Raw genomic sequence first — 15,548 nt, forward strand, 5'->3', positions numbered from 1 at the left:
ACTTGCCTGCATTTAAGCGACGCGGTAGCGGGGTTTTGGTTTTGCAGAACACGACGAGTAGTTCATGCTTCCGCTTCGCAAGAGCATGTCAAACTATCGCCATGTGCAACTACATGTGTGGATAGTGCTACAACCATCGAGACCGCCCGCAAGCATATCGACTCTTCTGTTTCTCCTTTGCAGAGACTACCTATCAACGTCTTCCAAGTCACTTCCAGTGGCGTTGATCAGCGTTCGAGAAACATACCAGCCCGACCTACTGGAAACGTGTGTTTGACGCTCAAGCTGCTCTCATCAGCAATATCATAGGATGCGCTTGCTTGATGCGAGAACCCTTCGGGTTGTTGAGTTCAACAACGACGCCATACCGCCGTACGCCATATTGTCACATACTTGGGGAGAGGAAGAGATCACCTACCAGGATCTAAATCCCCAATTGGACCAGATCTACAGCCAAATCAAAACGATGGGGAGTCTTCTCAAGGCAAAGAACGGATACCAATTTTCCAGCCAGGTGAAGACAAAGAAGGGGTTTCTTAAGGTTGAACAAGCAGCCAAGCGAGCGCTTTCTGACAGATACGATCACATCTGGATCGATACCTGCTGCATCGATAAGTCCTCGTCTGCCGAACTCTCCGAAGCCATCAACTCTATGTACCAATGGTACCAGGGCGCTGACATCTGCTATGCCTTCTTGTCTGACGTCTCTACGCGCAACAACGGAAGGGCATGGCAAGAGGCCATGATTAGAAAGTCTCGTTGGTTTACGAGGGGATGGACACTGCAGGAACTCATTGTGCCAGGAAACATGAAATTCTACTCAGCTGAGTGGGATTTTCTCGGGAGCAAGGTTGGGCATCAACTCAATGCCTCATCCAACAACCTTGTCGGGCCTGACATCCTTGGAGAGATCACTGGGATAGATGAACGAGTGCTCGATGGCAGCTTGGGACCACAAGATCTGAGTGTTGCCACGAGAATGAGCTGGGCTGCTCTCCGAAAAACAACCAGGGTCGAGGATTTGGCATATTGCCTACTGGGAGTATTCTCGGTGAACATGCCCCTCCTTTACGGAGAAGGGTCACGCGCCTTTGTTCGATTACAAGAGGCCATCATGAGAGAAACAGACGATCAGTCAATCTTTGCATGGACAAAGGCTGATTTGCGGCCTTCGAAAAACACAAGTACAGAGGATCATCTATCGGGCCTTTTGGCAGACTCTCCCATGCACTTCTTGAAGAGTACAGGAATCAGACCATTGCCACCACTGCTTTCTGGAGAGATGATGCCGACAACGATCTCCAATCAAGGCCTCAATCTCAAGCTATATTTTCGACCAATACACGGTCTGGGTGGATCGCAATCCTCGGACAGGTTCCACGCCATTCTGGACTGCAGCAGAACAATACAAGGCGTGGAAAGCTCTCCCGCCATCTATCTGAAACGCCTTTGGGGAAATCAATATGCGCGTATACTTCCCGAAACCATTGAACTTCTCAAGCCTCCCGGCCTTGAGGTACCATTGGCTGAGGAAGGTTACAAAACTGTCAACGTCCGCCAAAACCCTGTTCACTTGGTGCCAGATTTCAATGTCAATCCGGATTCCCTTGGCCCCCGCCGTGTAAACTATGCCTATCCCCGCAATCGATGGGATTCATCTGCATGGATATTGAAATCGACATATGCCCAAGTTGGAGGTGTCATGGGAATCATCGAACTCGAGGATCTTCGTTTCGAAAGGGATTCCGGTATAATTACCGTCTTCGTGGGGATTAAGGCATCAGGCGGAGCGCATTACAAACCATGGTGCATGCCCGTAAAACGCCAAGGAGAATTCTCCATGAAATCTCTTTTCGAAATGGCCGATGAATCGGCAAGAAACGGGAAGCTTCATCCAGATGTGTTTGGTTCCCCACAGAATATGTGTGTGGCACAAGTTTCCGAGATTGTGAGACATGGGCGCAGCTACGTCTCGCTCACCGTTGAGGACGTTCCAGAGCTTGGCTACTTTCATTTGCAACGAGATTCTGCTCTTGATTTTGCGCCTGCACGTGAGGTCGCCGGGCCTGTGGACTGCGCCGAAAAGCTTGCGAGAGTCTTTCAGTCTTCTGTGGTCGAAGACTTTGGGGCATTGAGCCTTTTGGAAGGCTCCTTCTTTGGCAAACGTGTCGTAAGGGTCCGGCCGACGGAGCAGTTGTTGAGTTACACCAACGATCTGCTCCAAAGGGTTCCTGATCACATTGAAACTTATATGGACGAAGGCGTTGATTCGGCGGACAAGCAGAAGGCCGAGAAACTGCTGGAATGCTGTCGTGATGGGGATCTTGACATTATCAAAACAATGGGCCCAGTCAAATCTCTTCTCGGCGTCCGAACGGTAAACTTCTTTGGGTTCACGCCGCTTCATTGGGCTGTTTTTGGTGGCCATGTCGACCTCACAGAGTATCTTCTTGAACTTGGCGGAACCATAATGCCCGACGCGGAGTTTAGACCTGAAAGCACAACTTTAGCACCTATTCACCTAATCGCCATAATGGGGCACGACAAGCTTTTGGGCACTTTACAGAAATACGTGGAAATTGACCCCAAGTGGCTGGAGATTACGACTTCACCATATCTTGATTCTCTGTCACACCTTTTAGTCATGTCAGACAGTTTCTCGGAGGCCTCGCTGCGAGCACTTACCTCAAAGAGGAGGTCACTAACCTATTACGAGAACGACACTAACATGCTGGGGGAGCGTCCAATGCACAGGGCTGCAGCGACGCGCAATATTAATGCGTTGTCATTTTTGCTGAAGGAGTGCAGAAAAGACATTGAATTCCGTGATTCCATGAGGGGAAATGCACAAATGTACCCGATGAAGTGGGTGTTTTTCGACCATAACCAAAGATCAGTGGTCTGGCATGCAGCTGCCTCGGGATTTGCAAACGGCATCCTCGTGATGTATGAGGAATTGCATATTATGCGGAGGTATCTGGATCATCCAGACAATATGGGCGTCTCCCCTATGCATATTGCTTGCCGACAAGGCCATGAACGGGTGGTGGAGATGCTTCTTTCTCTTGGTGCAAAAGCGGACGGAAAAGCGACGTTGGGACTCACGCCTGCTCACTTCGCGGCCTTTTTCGGCCATGCTGCATGCCTTCAGAAGATGGCATATCATGGCGTAGACTTGGATACTCCGGCAATCCACCTTCATGGCCTTCGACCACTCCATCTAGCGGCTCTCCGCGGGCAGCTTGAGTGCGTTGAAGTTCTTAGTAGGTCTGGAGCGAATCAACATTCTCTGGCGTATGCCGTTTTTAAGACCCACAAGGAGTGGTGGGAGGAAGAGAACGCCGATGATATGGAATGGACCGAGTTGGATTCTCCCATGACACCAATAGGCATGGCGTTCTTGAGAAATCATTCACTTGTGGCCCAAAGCCTGGCACATTGGAGGAGCAATACTGAAAAGGTTTCTGTGCCCCCTCGGAAGCGGGAGGAGAACCATGTAGTGCGTGCCGAGTTGCCGGCATAGTTTATTCGACCGGTTTTATTTATTCAAATCCAGGTTTGTGCTCGGGGACCATGAGTGACAGCACATGGTAATCTTCGTGTATTATAAAACATCTCGAACTGCTTTCGAATCTGAATCACAGAAATTGCAACAGGCTTCTAGATGCTTTTACTTGATGTATGCGCTGATATTCGTGATTCTTTAAAATTCATCGCAAAAAGAGTTGAGAACTCGCAACACATTCGTAATACAGCATATATTAATGATATCTGTTGTACAATCACAGCGAGGCTCTTGTTGCAAAAGTGGAACCACAATTGCTAAGCAGCAATTGCGCCTTATCTTCGCAACAGCTCTCAAGCTCAGATGCTAGATCTCATGATGCTGTGTGTGATTATGTTGACCTCCTTTGGGTTTGGGTTTGGGGGGGTCGGGTTGTCCATTTTTGAAAAGAAGTGGGTACTCGAGGGTACTTAATTTGACCTTATTTTTGCGAGCGAACCCACAACTTCGGGAAACAGCAGCGGTATCTCCACCCATTGCAGCCTATTCTAATCTCAGTCACATCACGCTTACCTTGTAGAAAAAGAAGAGCCAGGCGGCTTTGCTGTCTTTCACACTTTATTGCATGCGTCTGTTTGTTAAGCCCGAGAATATCGTCATCAGAACTTTCGTCCGGAGGCAAGAGGTTCGAGCCTCGTTGGACCCGTTTCTTCTCCCTGGGAAAATTAGGAGGGGGGCGTATCTGCCATCAGTTTGGATTCATGAACAACGCGTCGAGATTCAAGTTTAAAGTATCTCAAAGTTTTTATATTTCCGCAAATTTCTTGGAATCAAAACGTGCGCAGACATATCACTCTCGTCGAAGATTGCCGCTAAACCAATTCGTCTCCTCCTGACTTCCAACACCCATCCGCAACTTCTCACCACCCTTCTCGCTGACGAGGCCATATCTTATCCTCTCCTTCATCATTGTTTTCGATAATTCAACTCCGGTGAATCGATCCGATTCAGCCTCCAGCCCAATGTGTCTTGAGTCTCTGAACACAGTCGAAACATAACCCAGGATTTCTGGAGTCTCGGTCCAATGAGCAAGTTCAATGCTGAGGATACCTGCCAGGAGTAATGCATCTCGCTAAACGGTCGAATAAGACAAGAACATACACGGACGGGAAGAAGTCAAATTCTCATAGCTATCAAGAGTCTGAGAGGCACAAGTTTTCAGAGTCTTTGACGATAGAGACGGTTGAGGAGGGTTTAACACGTGGATTCTGAACAGAAGTAAAAGTATTGAAAATTCGAAAAATAGTCTATGTAAGAGTTTCGACCAGAATATGTCTACATCAGAAGTGAAGTGTTTCGTTTTATTCTCCATATCACCCGCCTAGTGCATGTGCTTGTTGTGAATGGCCCTTCCAAACCTCATGGGACGGCTGCGAAGCTGTCTTCTGGCAGGGGAAGCAGCAGGCGCAGCAGTAGAGTTGGAGATCGGGCACGAGCTGTGCATGACACCGCGGCCGTTGGTACCAACATAGACAACGTTGGCCTCGTTGGCGGAACCAACAAGAGCAGCGCCGTCAATAGCACCAAAGCTGTAGGAGCCCTGGATGTCGACCCAGGTAGCACCACCATCAGCGCTGCCGTACAGCTTCTTGCCCTCGGAGCCGTTGCCAAAGACGTACAGGTTCCAGGCAGTGCCGTCACCCTTGCCGACGGAAACAGCGTGGGCGTTGGAGGGGCTGGAAGACAGGGGGGAGAAGGTCTTTCCGGAGTCGGTGCTGTGGAAGATACCGGCATCGGTGGAAACCCAGATCTCGCCGGCCTGGGTGGGGTGGGCAGCGATGTGACGGATCTCGGTGACGTTACCGAGAGAAGCCTCGGTGAAGGTGGCGGCACCGTCGGTGGAGACGTAGAAGGTGGACTTGGACCCGGCATAGAAGACGCCGGCGGCCTTCTTGTCACTGGCGATAACGCTGCTGGCAGGCAAAGTGACGTTCTCGAGCTTGCCCTGGTTGCGAGAGGCAAGGACGCCCTCGGTGAGAGTAGACCAAAGGATAACGTCGCCATCAGCAGAGTAGGCAACGGTACCATCAGCGGCAGTGGTGCCAGTGGCGTTGTTGACAGCCCAGGTCGCACCACCATCGCTGCTAAGAGCGAGCTGAGGAGTGCCGGTGGCCTTACCGATGCGAACAACCTTGGTAACGTCGTTGCCGGCGAAGTCGACAGAGACACTGCTAGACCACCAAGGGTTGGTCCAGGCAGTCTGAGGAGCCTTGCTGAGATCAGCGACGGAGTCGTAGGTGAAACCATTGTTGTCGAGAGTGGCAAAGAGCAACTCGGAGCCGCCGGGGGCAGAAGCCAGGGACGAGACAGCCATCTCCTCAATACCAGAAGCGAGACTCTCGATGGTGATGGTCTGGTTCTTGTCCCAGTTGGTCAAGTCGTGCCCGCCGTAAATGGTGACGCCGGTGCCGTACATCCATCTATCGCTGTCGTGGGGGTCGATCTCGAGGGACTCAATCATCCAGCCAAGCTTCTTGGTGTCGACGTCGAGGAAGTTGGTCTTGATCCAGGGGGCGTTCTTGGCGCCGATGGTGTACTGAGGCGCAACCTTGCCGTCAGCTCCCCAGTTCCAGATCTTCTTCCAGGTCGCGCCGGAGTCAGTGGAGCGGAAAAGCTGAGCATCGGGGTACCAGCTGTTGAGGGTAGCCACGACGATGGTGCCAGGCTTCTGCGCATCGACGGCAATACCGCCGAAGCCGTAGAAGAGGTCGGTGCCGGAGGTAGGAGTAATGTCAGTCCACTTGCCGGAGGTGAGGTCGTATCTGTAGACGGCACCCTGAGTGCCATCGTACGGGCCAGAACCATCAGAGTAAGTGAAGTAGATGACCTTCTCGGCGACAGAGAGTCTGGCCTTGTGGGGGAAGAACTTGGCAGGCTGGTCGGCAACAGGGCCCCAGGTAGCACCGGCGTCGGTGCTAACGTAGACGGAGGCAGTGGTGTTGTCGGCGGTGCCAACGAAGATGCGGGAGGTGGCACCGTTGACGGCCTCGGAGGTCTCATCGAAAGTGACGAAGGTCAGACCCTGAAGATCGCCGTTGTAGGCATCCGTCTCGGCACCGGGACGGTAAGTGCCAACGGCCTCGAAAGAAGAGACCTTGTCAAAAGTCGCACCGCCGTCGGTAGACTTCCACAAGCCCTTGCCGCTGCGGGCACCGAAGTAGAGGATCTGAGAGTTCTTGGGGTCGACAGCGAGACGCTCACCCATGCCGCGTCCAGGCATGTTGCCGCCGACCTTGAAGGGGAGCGTGGTCACCTCCCATGTCTCGCCCTTGTCGGAGCTGCGGGCGATGGTTCCGTTATTGGGGTCCCTGAGATAGTCAGCCACGTTTCCTCACACGGAGTGCGTCGCAGAAAGTACCAATCATTGGTGTACATGCCCGCCGCGATGTACACCTTGTTCGCATCGGAAGGGTCCAGGGCCAGCGCGTCAATGCCCCATCGGTTCCAGTTGCCATCGTGCGCAAAGCCGTTCGCGTCGGTTACGGGAGTCCAAGACTCGTCGTCGTTGAGGCGGTAGAGACCACCAATGTCGGTACGGGCGAAAGCGACGCCCTTCTCGGTCGGGTGGAATTGGATGGACGGGACGAAGCCACCACCGCCTCCAGTGTGGACGTTCTTCCAATCGCAGGCGGCGCGGGCGGATGCCGCCGCCGCCAGGATGAGTCCGGCGCCTCTCATTTTCGGGGTAGTTTTGTAGGTTGGTCTGGTCACTCGAGTCTCTAAAGAATGTGTGAAATCTTGAATGGGCCAGCCAGGGTGAAGCGAATGTCGTCGATCGAAAAGAGTGTCGATGAAAGCGAATGTCAGTGAAAAAAAAAGAAAGGACTGGTTTGAACAGGTGATGGAAGAGCAAACAGCTTCAATTGGGGGCCTTGTCTGCTATTTACATGTCCATACGGACTTTTCTCACTCTCGCTTTCGGGCAGTATTCTTCTCTTGGTTAGTGATCTCTCCGATAGAGTGGCAGGGGACATTTCGACGTCAATTGCGCCTTCAGGGGAAGAAGGCATCTCGAATAGATTGAAAAGCTCCCCAGAAAACCTTAATATCGCGAAAGAACCTTCTCAGAAGTATTCCGACAGCCGAGGTGGGATGCTCGCGGGCCGCCCGCTGCAACCCATCAATCAGACGAGGCGCAGACAGGGTGTTCGAGCTCCATCAGCCCTGAAAAGTCCACCAGTACGAGGAGAACTTGGCCAGAAAGAGAGGTGATCCGGCAATTAGCCTATGTAGAATGAAGTCATGCCAACTCGGAGAACCGAGGAGAGTGAAAACGTTAGCCAATTGCTCGTCTGTTTGTGTTGACTATTGTGTCAAATAAACATAAAGCCCCTGGAAACTTTGATTAAGGGGCAATGAGACCAACCCAGCGCTCCGGACTGAACAGAGTTAGCGACCGCGAATCCCTGCATCCTTGGGGGCGGAGCGGCTGTGACTAAGCGGAACAGGTGCCTTTCGAGCTCAGACACAGAGTCATTTGCGCTTGGCGGCTAGAAAGGGTAGTTACCTATTTGAGCCCCAGGTCTTTACAGACGGTGATTTAATATTAAAGAGTTTCCAGACAGGCGCTGAGGCTCATATACCTCTATCGTATGGGTCAAGACCGAAGCAAAACCGAGACCGAGAGATTCAACGACCAACTCTATCAAGGCCACATGCTTTCAGTCGCTTCAACAGAAGAAGTCTTGGGGACCGAGGGCTCTTCGCAACTTTTCCACCTTACAGTCAGGTCTACTTATCATTCCATGCTGAGTGGCCATCAGCTGTTCGACGGCAACGACAAACCATCTCTTCCTCTCTGAATTCTGATCTCCTAAGGATACCACTTTGCTCAAAAAGGCGGACGCGACGATCATTTCTGTTCCCATGAACCCTCCACTTCAGGCGGGCTGATGAATGAGTCGAATGGTAACAACATGAATCAGAGCACCAGCTGAGCCTGTCCAACCCATCGGCTCACTGCATTTCAAAAGTTTTGTCCTGCCTTTGACATTGTTGATCGAGGGCTTTCATGTCATGCCGGAGACCATATCCTCAGGCGTTGACTTCGAGGTACTCCAGGAATTATGTCTTATCTTTCAGCTCAGATGTTATCAGCACACGTCGGCGTGGAAGTCTCGAACAGCTTCTCAAGGTCCTTGTATTAGAATGAATTTCACAGTCACGGCATTGGAAATGCATGAAGATCTGGCGGCTCTGCTGCGCACTCCGAGTCTCCATTCGGCCGATAACACTGTCCCCTAATCGTCCCGCTTCCCAAGCCAGCCGAACAATTTGGGGTTAATTAGCCGGAGTCGCTCGCAAAATTGAACTGATTGAGGGCTAGACTCGCCCTATCGCTCGCAGTATTGGTTGCAACCCGCCGGAGAAGCGACTGTCTTGTTAATATTTGAGATGTTCGTCAGACCTACAGGTTGACAGATCGAGGTTTATTGTTCCGTCACCTCCTGAAACAAGCGACTTTGTTCTCTATACCAAGTCAGGACAAAAAGGTTCTCTTGGTTGGGACGGGCTAAACTGTCACTGGATGGAAGACATCATCGTCTTCTTTATCCAAGCATGTCTAGCCGGGTCGCGACGCCACATGCTGGCGCGTTCCCGGATTCGGTAACCCGCACGGGATGCCCTGAAGTCTTTCACCGTCCCTGGCTGCGTCTAGAAGTTGAAGGTTCAGCCGGACACAAATTCTGCTCCCTTTCTCTGAGCATCGCGACTCTCCCCTGAATTGGCGGGCTAAACTCAATTCTGCATTTAGCCCCGGATCGCGCCCCCCGCAACCATGTCCGCCACGTTTCTGTGCCTGACAATCATGATGGTGATCAGTGATCAGTGATCACTTTTCGAGTTCTCCAAAGGGCCCAAGCCACTGACCACCACGGGACCAGAGCGCCCTAATAGCGGTGGTGGGCGGTGAACCATGGAAGATTTCACATCTCAAATGTCTGTTCTTACGCTAAATCTCGGCACGCTTGACCACAAGCGAGTTAGACAGGCCTTAGTATTCTCAAAGAGGCTTGATTCTCAAGATCTTCCTTCCACCCTTCGACGACCTGACCTAACCATCAATTAGACTTCTCGTAAAGGATCATGATGATCTATTCTCGGCCAGTCCCGCAACGTTCCTTGAGACCTAAAACATCATATAACCTCTTGACGATCCTTCGAAACATGTTCTTCTCATCCTCAGACTTGACAGTTCACTCTCACTCATTCATTCTTTCCTTCCATTCAGACCCAACAAGATGCGCGTTTCTCAAGCTATCGCGACGTTTGTCGCCATCATTAGCGTGACCAAGGCCGCCCCAGCCGACGATGAGGCGCGTCAGCACGCGGAATTCAAGCGCCAACTCGGCGGCAACGCAGGAGACGCCAAGGACGCGACATTCGATTACGTTATCGTCGGCGGTGGTACCGCTGGCCTTGTGATGGCCAACAGACTGAGTGCCAACCCCAGCATCTCAGTCGCTGTGATCGAAGCCGGCACATTCTACCAGATTACGAACCCCATCATTGGCAACACGCCTGCGGGTGATACCCTGTTTGCGGGCGCCAGCCCTCTCGACACCAACCCTCTCGTTGACTGGAACTTCATCACTCAGCCCCAGGCTGGTGCCAATAACAGGCGCATCCACTATGCTCGTGGAAAGTGTCTCGGTGGAAGGTGAGCAATGATGTTAAAACCAGACGATTATGGGATGTACCTAACCTGATCTAGCTCGGCACGTAACTTCATGATCTACCAGCGCGGTACGAAGCAGTCTTACCAGAAGTGGGCGGATGCTGTTGGCGATGACAGCTACACTTGGGATTCCCTCTTCCCTTACTTCCAGAAGAGTGTCAAATTCACCCCTCCCGGCTCCTCCCGCGCTGCCAACGCGAGCGCCGAGTACAACCCCGATGCCTTCTTCCCTGCTGGCGGACCTCTCCGTGTTTCCTACGCCAACTACGCCCAGCCCTTCAGCAGCTACCTGGAGCCTTCTCTTAATGAGATTGGTATCCCTCAGGCTCAGGACTTCAACAGTGGCGAGCTGATGGGCGCACAGTACTGCTCCGACACTATTGCCCCTGAGACTGAGAAGCGCGAGTCCAGTCAGACCTCTTTCCTCAACCAGGCTATTGGCCGCTCCAACCTGAAGGTCTTCCAGCTGTCCATGGCCAAGAAGATCCTCTTCGACGGCTCCAAGACCGCTACCGGAGTCGTCGTCAACACCGGTCTCGTCACTTATACCCTCAAGGCTCGCAAGGAAGTCATCCTCTCGGCTGGTGCTTTCCAGAGCCCTCAGCTTCTCATGGTTTCCGGTGTCGGCCCCAAGGACCAGCTCCAGAAATTCAACATCCCCATCGTCGCCGAGCGCCCTGGTGTTGGTCAGGGTATGGAGGATCACGTCTTCTTCGGACCTACATGGCGCGTCAAGGTTCAGACTCTGACCCGTCTTGCCAACGACCTCATCTACACTGCCGCTCAATTTGCCTTCCAGTACTCCATCTTCAAGCAGGGTCCTCTCACCAACCCTGTCTGCGACTTCCTCGGCTGGGAGAAGGCTCCTCGTGACCTCATCAGCGCCGACACCGCCGCTATCCTCGACTCTCAGTTCCCTGAGGACTGGCCCGAGATTGAGTACCTCACTGCCCCTGGCTACGTCGGCAACTTCGCCAACCTCCTTCTCACCCAGCCCAAGGATGGTTACCAGTACGCTACCATCCTCGGCGGTCTTGTCGCCCCGATGTCCCGCGGCACAGTTACTCTCGCCTCAGCCGACACTAAGGATCTGCCTCTGATCAACCCCAACTGGCTCACCGACCCCACTGACGTTGCTGTTGCTCTTGCTACTTACAAGCGCCTCCGCCAGGCCTTCAGCAGCAAGGCCATGCAGCCCGTCCTCGCTGACAACAAGGAGTACTACCCTGGCGCCGCCGTCCAGACTGATGCTCAGATCATCCAGCAGATTCGCAACGATGTCATGACCATCTGGCACGCGTCTTGCACTTGCAGAATGGGCAAGAGCGATGACCCCAACGCGGTTGTTGACAAGGACGCAAAGGTCATCGGTGTCAACGGTCTTAGAGTTGTTGACGCTAGCAGCTTCGCGCTGCTTCCTCCTGGTCACCCTCAGAGCACCGTCTATGTGCTCGCTGAGAAGGTCTCTGCCCAGATTCTCAACGGTTACTAGACACATGATCAAACATAGAGTGAAGTGAAAGGGGGCGTTTGCACATAGACCACTGTTTACACACATAGACGAGATACCAGACTCTGTCATCGGACGAGATATTGTAATTACCATAGCATCTCGTTTTCTTATCCTCTAATTTTAAGATTAATACTATAAAAAACATGATTTGATCTCCTCAGTCGTTCGCCTACTTTGGTGCTGTGTTGCTAATCGCCACCCGGTTCTGAGCCGCCGACCGGCCCTAGTTCGCCGGGTATGGCCGGCAAACCGATAGTACAATGCGGGGTCAAATCGGTGTACTCCCTCCCAAGCCCCTCGCATATGCATATCCAGTGGATCGAAATAGGCTCGAGATGCATGGATGGGGTAACGGATGATGCCAATCTGCCTAGTCCTTGAAGCCCATCTTAGTCGTCGGCATCATATGAGAGGAATGCCGGCTAACTTCCCGGCTGCCCGGCTCCAGTGCTTATCATGGGCCCGATGTTAAGTCAATACCATGGCCGCCCAAAGCACAGTCTCTGATCCTAGGTATCAACGTCATAAAACCTGCCCAGTGAACGCTGGCAGTCACATCGAATGCCAGAAGCCACACCGTTAAAAGTCACTTCTTTCACAGCTTACGTGCCAAAATGAAGCCGGTTCTTGCTCTGGTGTATGCCATCCCTGTGATTGCTACACAGACAGCGAAATTTGCAAACAATGTCTTGTTCGGAAGAGACAACACGACCGGTATCTGGCCGTATGGACCATTTCGTACTGCAGGAAGAGACATAGTGAATTCTCGTAATGACACAATCGTATGGGCCGGCTTGAATTGGCCACTTAGTGGTAAGGTCGCATGTCAGTCTTTATGAAGACCTGTACTGACATGGTTACGTCTAGGCGAGACCATGATTCCCGAAGGCGTCGAGTACCAATCTGTTTCAGACATCCTAGACTTGGTCAAAAGTGCGGGCTTCAACATGCTCAGGATGCCTTTCGCGATCGAAATGGTGGACCAGATCTACGAGCGGGACGGCTCTGACGTTGGCCTGAAAGAAGCTCTCATCAACGGAATGGGTGTTGAGAATGGCACCCGCGTCGCCGATATGGTGGTTTCCAAGAACCCTTCATGGTCATTGGACACGACGAGATTCGAGATCTGGTCTGACATTGCAGAAATTGCGCAACAGAAAGGGATTTTGATTCACCCAGATAACCATGTCAGCAAAGCAATGTGGTGTTGTAGCAACATCGACGGCAACGCTTGGTTCGACAGCTTTAATTTTCCTGTCGACAAATGGCTTCGAGGTCTAGCTTATGTTGCTCGCTGGGCCGGCAAGCATCCCAACGTTGCGAGTATGTCTCTCCGGAACGAGCTTAGGCCTAGTTACAACATCACCGAGCTGGCTGATGCACCACTCCAGTACAACTGGCAGACATACGTCGGCAACATGACGGCGGGTGCCTATGCGATTCACGAGGCGAACCCGGACATCCTCATCAGCTGGTCTGGAATGCAATTCGATGAGGATCTATCAGGCCTCATTAATCAGAAGAATCTGATGACCCACGACTGCTATCACTGCGACACAATCAAGAACGGTTGGGTTTCTGACCCTGTCTATTTTGACCTGGACGAACATCCTTTCAAGGACAAGGTCTTCTGGGAGCTTCACATGTACGACGGACTTACTGAGACTGTGGCAACGGAGAACTGCAAGCTCACTGAGGCCGAGCTGTACTGGAGAGGATTGAATGCCTTGGGTATTGAGTCCCCAGAATACTGCGGTCTGCTGGATGGGAAGTGTGAATCTGCTACGAGGATCACACCAGTGGTCATTTCCGAGTTTGGATGGGGGCAAGATTCAAGCATGCTAAGCAACACATTTGTCAGTTGCATGACAAACATGACGGTAAAGTACGGTGTCAACTGGATGATGTGGGCGCTCCCAGGCATCTATCGTGTACGAGAGGGTGGCCAGTTCGTATTAGATACGTGGTCCCTTACAAATGATGACTTCTCCGGTTGGCAGTACGAAGAAGGCATGGAGAAAGTTTGGAAACCATGGGTAAAAAGCATGGATGTATATACTATTTGAGAGGTTTGTCTACTTTTACACCGATAGCTGCATCAAATACAATGACCCAAGCTTTTCCATCTCTCACAGCTAGTTAATCTGTCTTTCTTCAATGATCTCAGCCCAATCATGGTCAACTCCACCGTATAAAATGTCTCCCAGCCATCCTTTGATCTTCTTACAAACGTCACCACCGTCGCCCTCTGGGCCCATTGGAACGTGGATGTCCTGGGCACGATGACGAATCTGGGAAACTGCACAAACGTACCACTATGGAGTGTCAGTCTATTTCTTCAGTGGAATATCTGTGTCATTGGGAACTTACCGCCGTGCCAGTGACGAAAGCCTCCAGAAGGCGGCCTTCGGAAGAAGCCTTAATAACCTCCGCGATGGTGTACGTGCGTTCAGTTATTTCGAGCTCCTCGCTTAGTCTCTCCTGAGCCAAATCGAGACAGCTCCGTCTAACGACGCCGTCCAAGGTGAGCTTGTCGTCCAGGGGAGCTGTCACCAACTCCGTCTTTCCGTCTTTACGCTTCCACACAATGAAGAAGTTGCTACCTCCCGCTTCCGTGACCTGTCCGTTCTCTCCGTAGAGCCACAAAATCTGCTGGAATCCTTGAGAAGAGGCCTCTCTTGTTGCCACCACCGTAGGGCCATAGTTGGCGCCGACCTTGCAGTACCCAAACCCACCGACCCAAGCTCGAACATCGGTTTCTGGATTGGTGTATAGCCGCAAACCCCCTTCGATTGTATCCAATCGAGCCATGAATGAGACAATGATATACATCAAGGCTTTCTTAGGGGCTTGAACGCCGAGGTTGGCATGCGTCCCAATCAGAGTAGGGCGCACATACAAGAAGCTGCCAGGCCGGTCTTTCGGAAGCCATCGATCTCCGTCGACAGAGAGGAGAGCCATGATAAGCTTCTTGACCTCCGACGGCTCAAAATCCGGGAGCGCCATGCGCTGGGCAGAGACGCGGAAACGAGCAGCATTGCGCTCTAGACGGAACACGCGTAACTTTCCATCGAAGCCACGGTATACTTTGAGTCCTTCGAAGCACTCCGTTGAGTAGTGTAAGACTGACGCTGTAGGCAAAAGGCTCAGAGGGCCAAAGGGTTTGAGTTCGGGAGTATCCCATCCTGTGGACGCCTTCCATTGTACAGTAATCATATGATCTGTGCATACGGTTTCCTCTGCCGCATTCGCCGTTGCTTCGTCTGGAACGGGCCTCGGCGCAGTCGTGTAGTCATAAGTCAAGGATGAAGCATCAAGCTCATTTGAGCAGATTTTCTGGTTAGATATTCCATTTTGCCCACGGATGGGAAGCGTGACTTCTGCAGATGGTGACATGGGGACCTGAGGTGGAATGGGTAGGAAAGATAAACAAGGAAGAACTATTCCAACAGGGCGCCTTTAGGAGAAGTCGAGATTCCGAGGCGACGGCTGATGTTCTTCATAACAGAACCCCAAACAAGAAGTATAAGTAGCAGCATGACTCTTCAAGTTCACAGTTGGGCATTTGTAATCGAGATATCATTCATAGTGGAAACGCGGGTTGCTTCGGCAGGGTCATCTGTGACTCACCGCTTTAATTGCTGCATCCATCGATGCTACTTTACACAAGTCCCTTACAAAATGGGTACGCCAGTCTTACTGCCGGGACCGTCCAAAGCTGACTACATGCGAAGGGCGTGGCCACGAATGCGGGGAATCGCACCATTACCAAGCTAATCATGACCGGGCGG

General features: G+C 52.1%; 5 protein-coding genes across 5 annotated transcripts; 3 read left to right on the forward strand and 2 right to left on the reverse strand.

Annotated features, from left to right (window-relative positions):
• Window positions 1-310: 310 nt before the first annotated feature.
• CGGC5_v008485 (Vegetative incompatibility protein HET-E-1) lies at window positions 311-3,523 on the forward strand (the record flags this gene model as incomplete). The annotated part of the gene is made up of 1 exon (XM_032027922.1): window positions 311-3,523. The coding sequence occupies one exon, from the start codon at window positions 311-313 to the stop codon at window positions 3,521-3,523; it is 3,213 nt and encodes a 1,070-aa protein (XP_031892164.1).
• A 1,363-nt stretch (window positions 3,524-4,886) lies between these two features.
• Window positions 4,887-7,243, reverse strand: cel74a-1 (Xyloglucanase; the record flags this gene model as incomplete). The annotated part of the gene is made up of 2 exons (XM_032027934.1): window positions 4,887-6,873; window positions 6,924-7,243. 2 exons carry the CDS (start codon window positions 7,241-7,243, stop codon window positions 4,887-4,889), a joined length of 2,307 nt encoding a protein of 768 aa, XP_031892165.1.
• Window positions 7,244-9,807: 2,564 nt separating this feature from the next.
• On the forward strand, window positions 9,808-11,736 carry patE-3 (Dehydrogenase patE; the record flags this gene model as incomplete). The annotated part of the gene is made up of 2 exons (XM_032027947.1): window positions 9,808-10,226; window positions 10,281-11,736. 2 exons carry the CDS (start codon window positions 9,808-9,810, stop codon window positions 11,734-11,736), a joined length of 1,875 nt encoding a protein of 624 aa, XP_031892166.1.
• A 635-nt stretch (window positions 11,737-12,371) lies between these two features.
• On the forward strand, window positions 12,372-13,823 carry GH5FP-4 (Glycosyl hydrolase 5 family protein; the record flags this gene model as incomplete). The annotated part of the gene is made up of 2 exons (XM_032027958.1): window positions 12,372-12,570; window positions 12,625-13,823. The coding sequence occupies 2 exons, from the start codon at window positions 12,372-12,374 to the stop codon at window positions 13,821-13,823; spliced, it is 1,398 nt and encodes a 465-aa protein (XP_031892167.1).
• Window positions 13,824-13,892: 69 nt separating this feature from the next.
• On the reverse strand, window positions 13,893-15,153 carry BAT2-1 (Branched-chain-amino-acid aminotransferase, cytosolic; the record flags this gene model as incomplete). Its single annotated transcript, XM_032027970.1, has 2 exons — window positions 13,893-14,072; window positions 14,128-15,153. The coding sequence occupies 2 exons, from the start codon at window positions 15,151-15,153 to the stop codon at window positions 13,893-13,895; spliced, it is 1,206 nt and encodes a 401-aa protein (XP_031892168.1).
• Between the last annotated feature and the right edge of the window lie 395 nt (window positions 15,154-15,548).

The sequence above is a fragment of the Colletotrichum fructicola genome (assembly GCF_000319635.2).
Source record: "Colletotrichum fructicola Nara gc5 chromosome Unknown KSG_Nara_v1_contig04, whole genome shotgun sequence".
Lineage (NCBI taxonomy): Eukaryota > Fungi > Ascomycota > Sordariomycetes > Glomerellales > Glomerellaceae > Colletotrichum > Colletotrichum fructicola.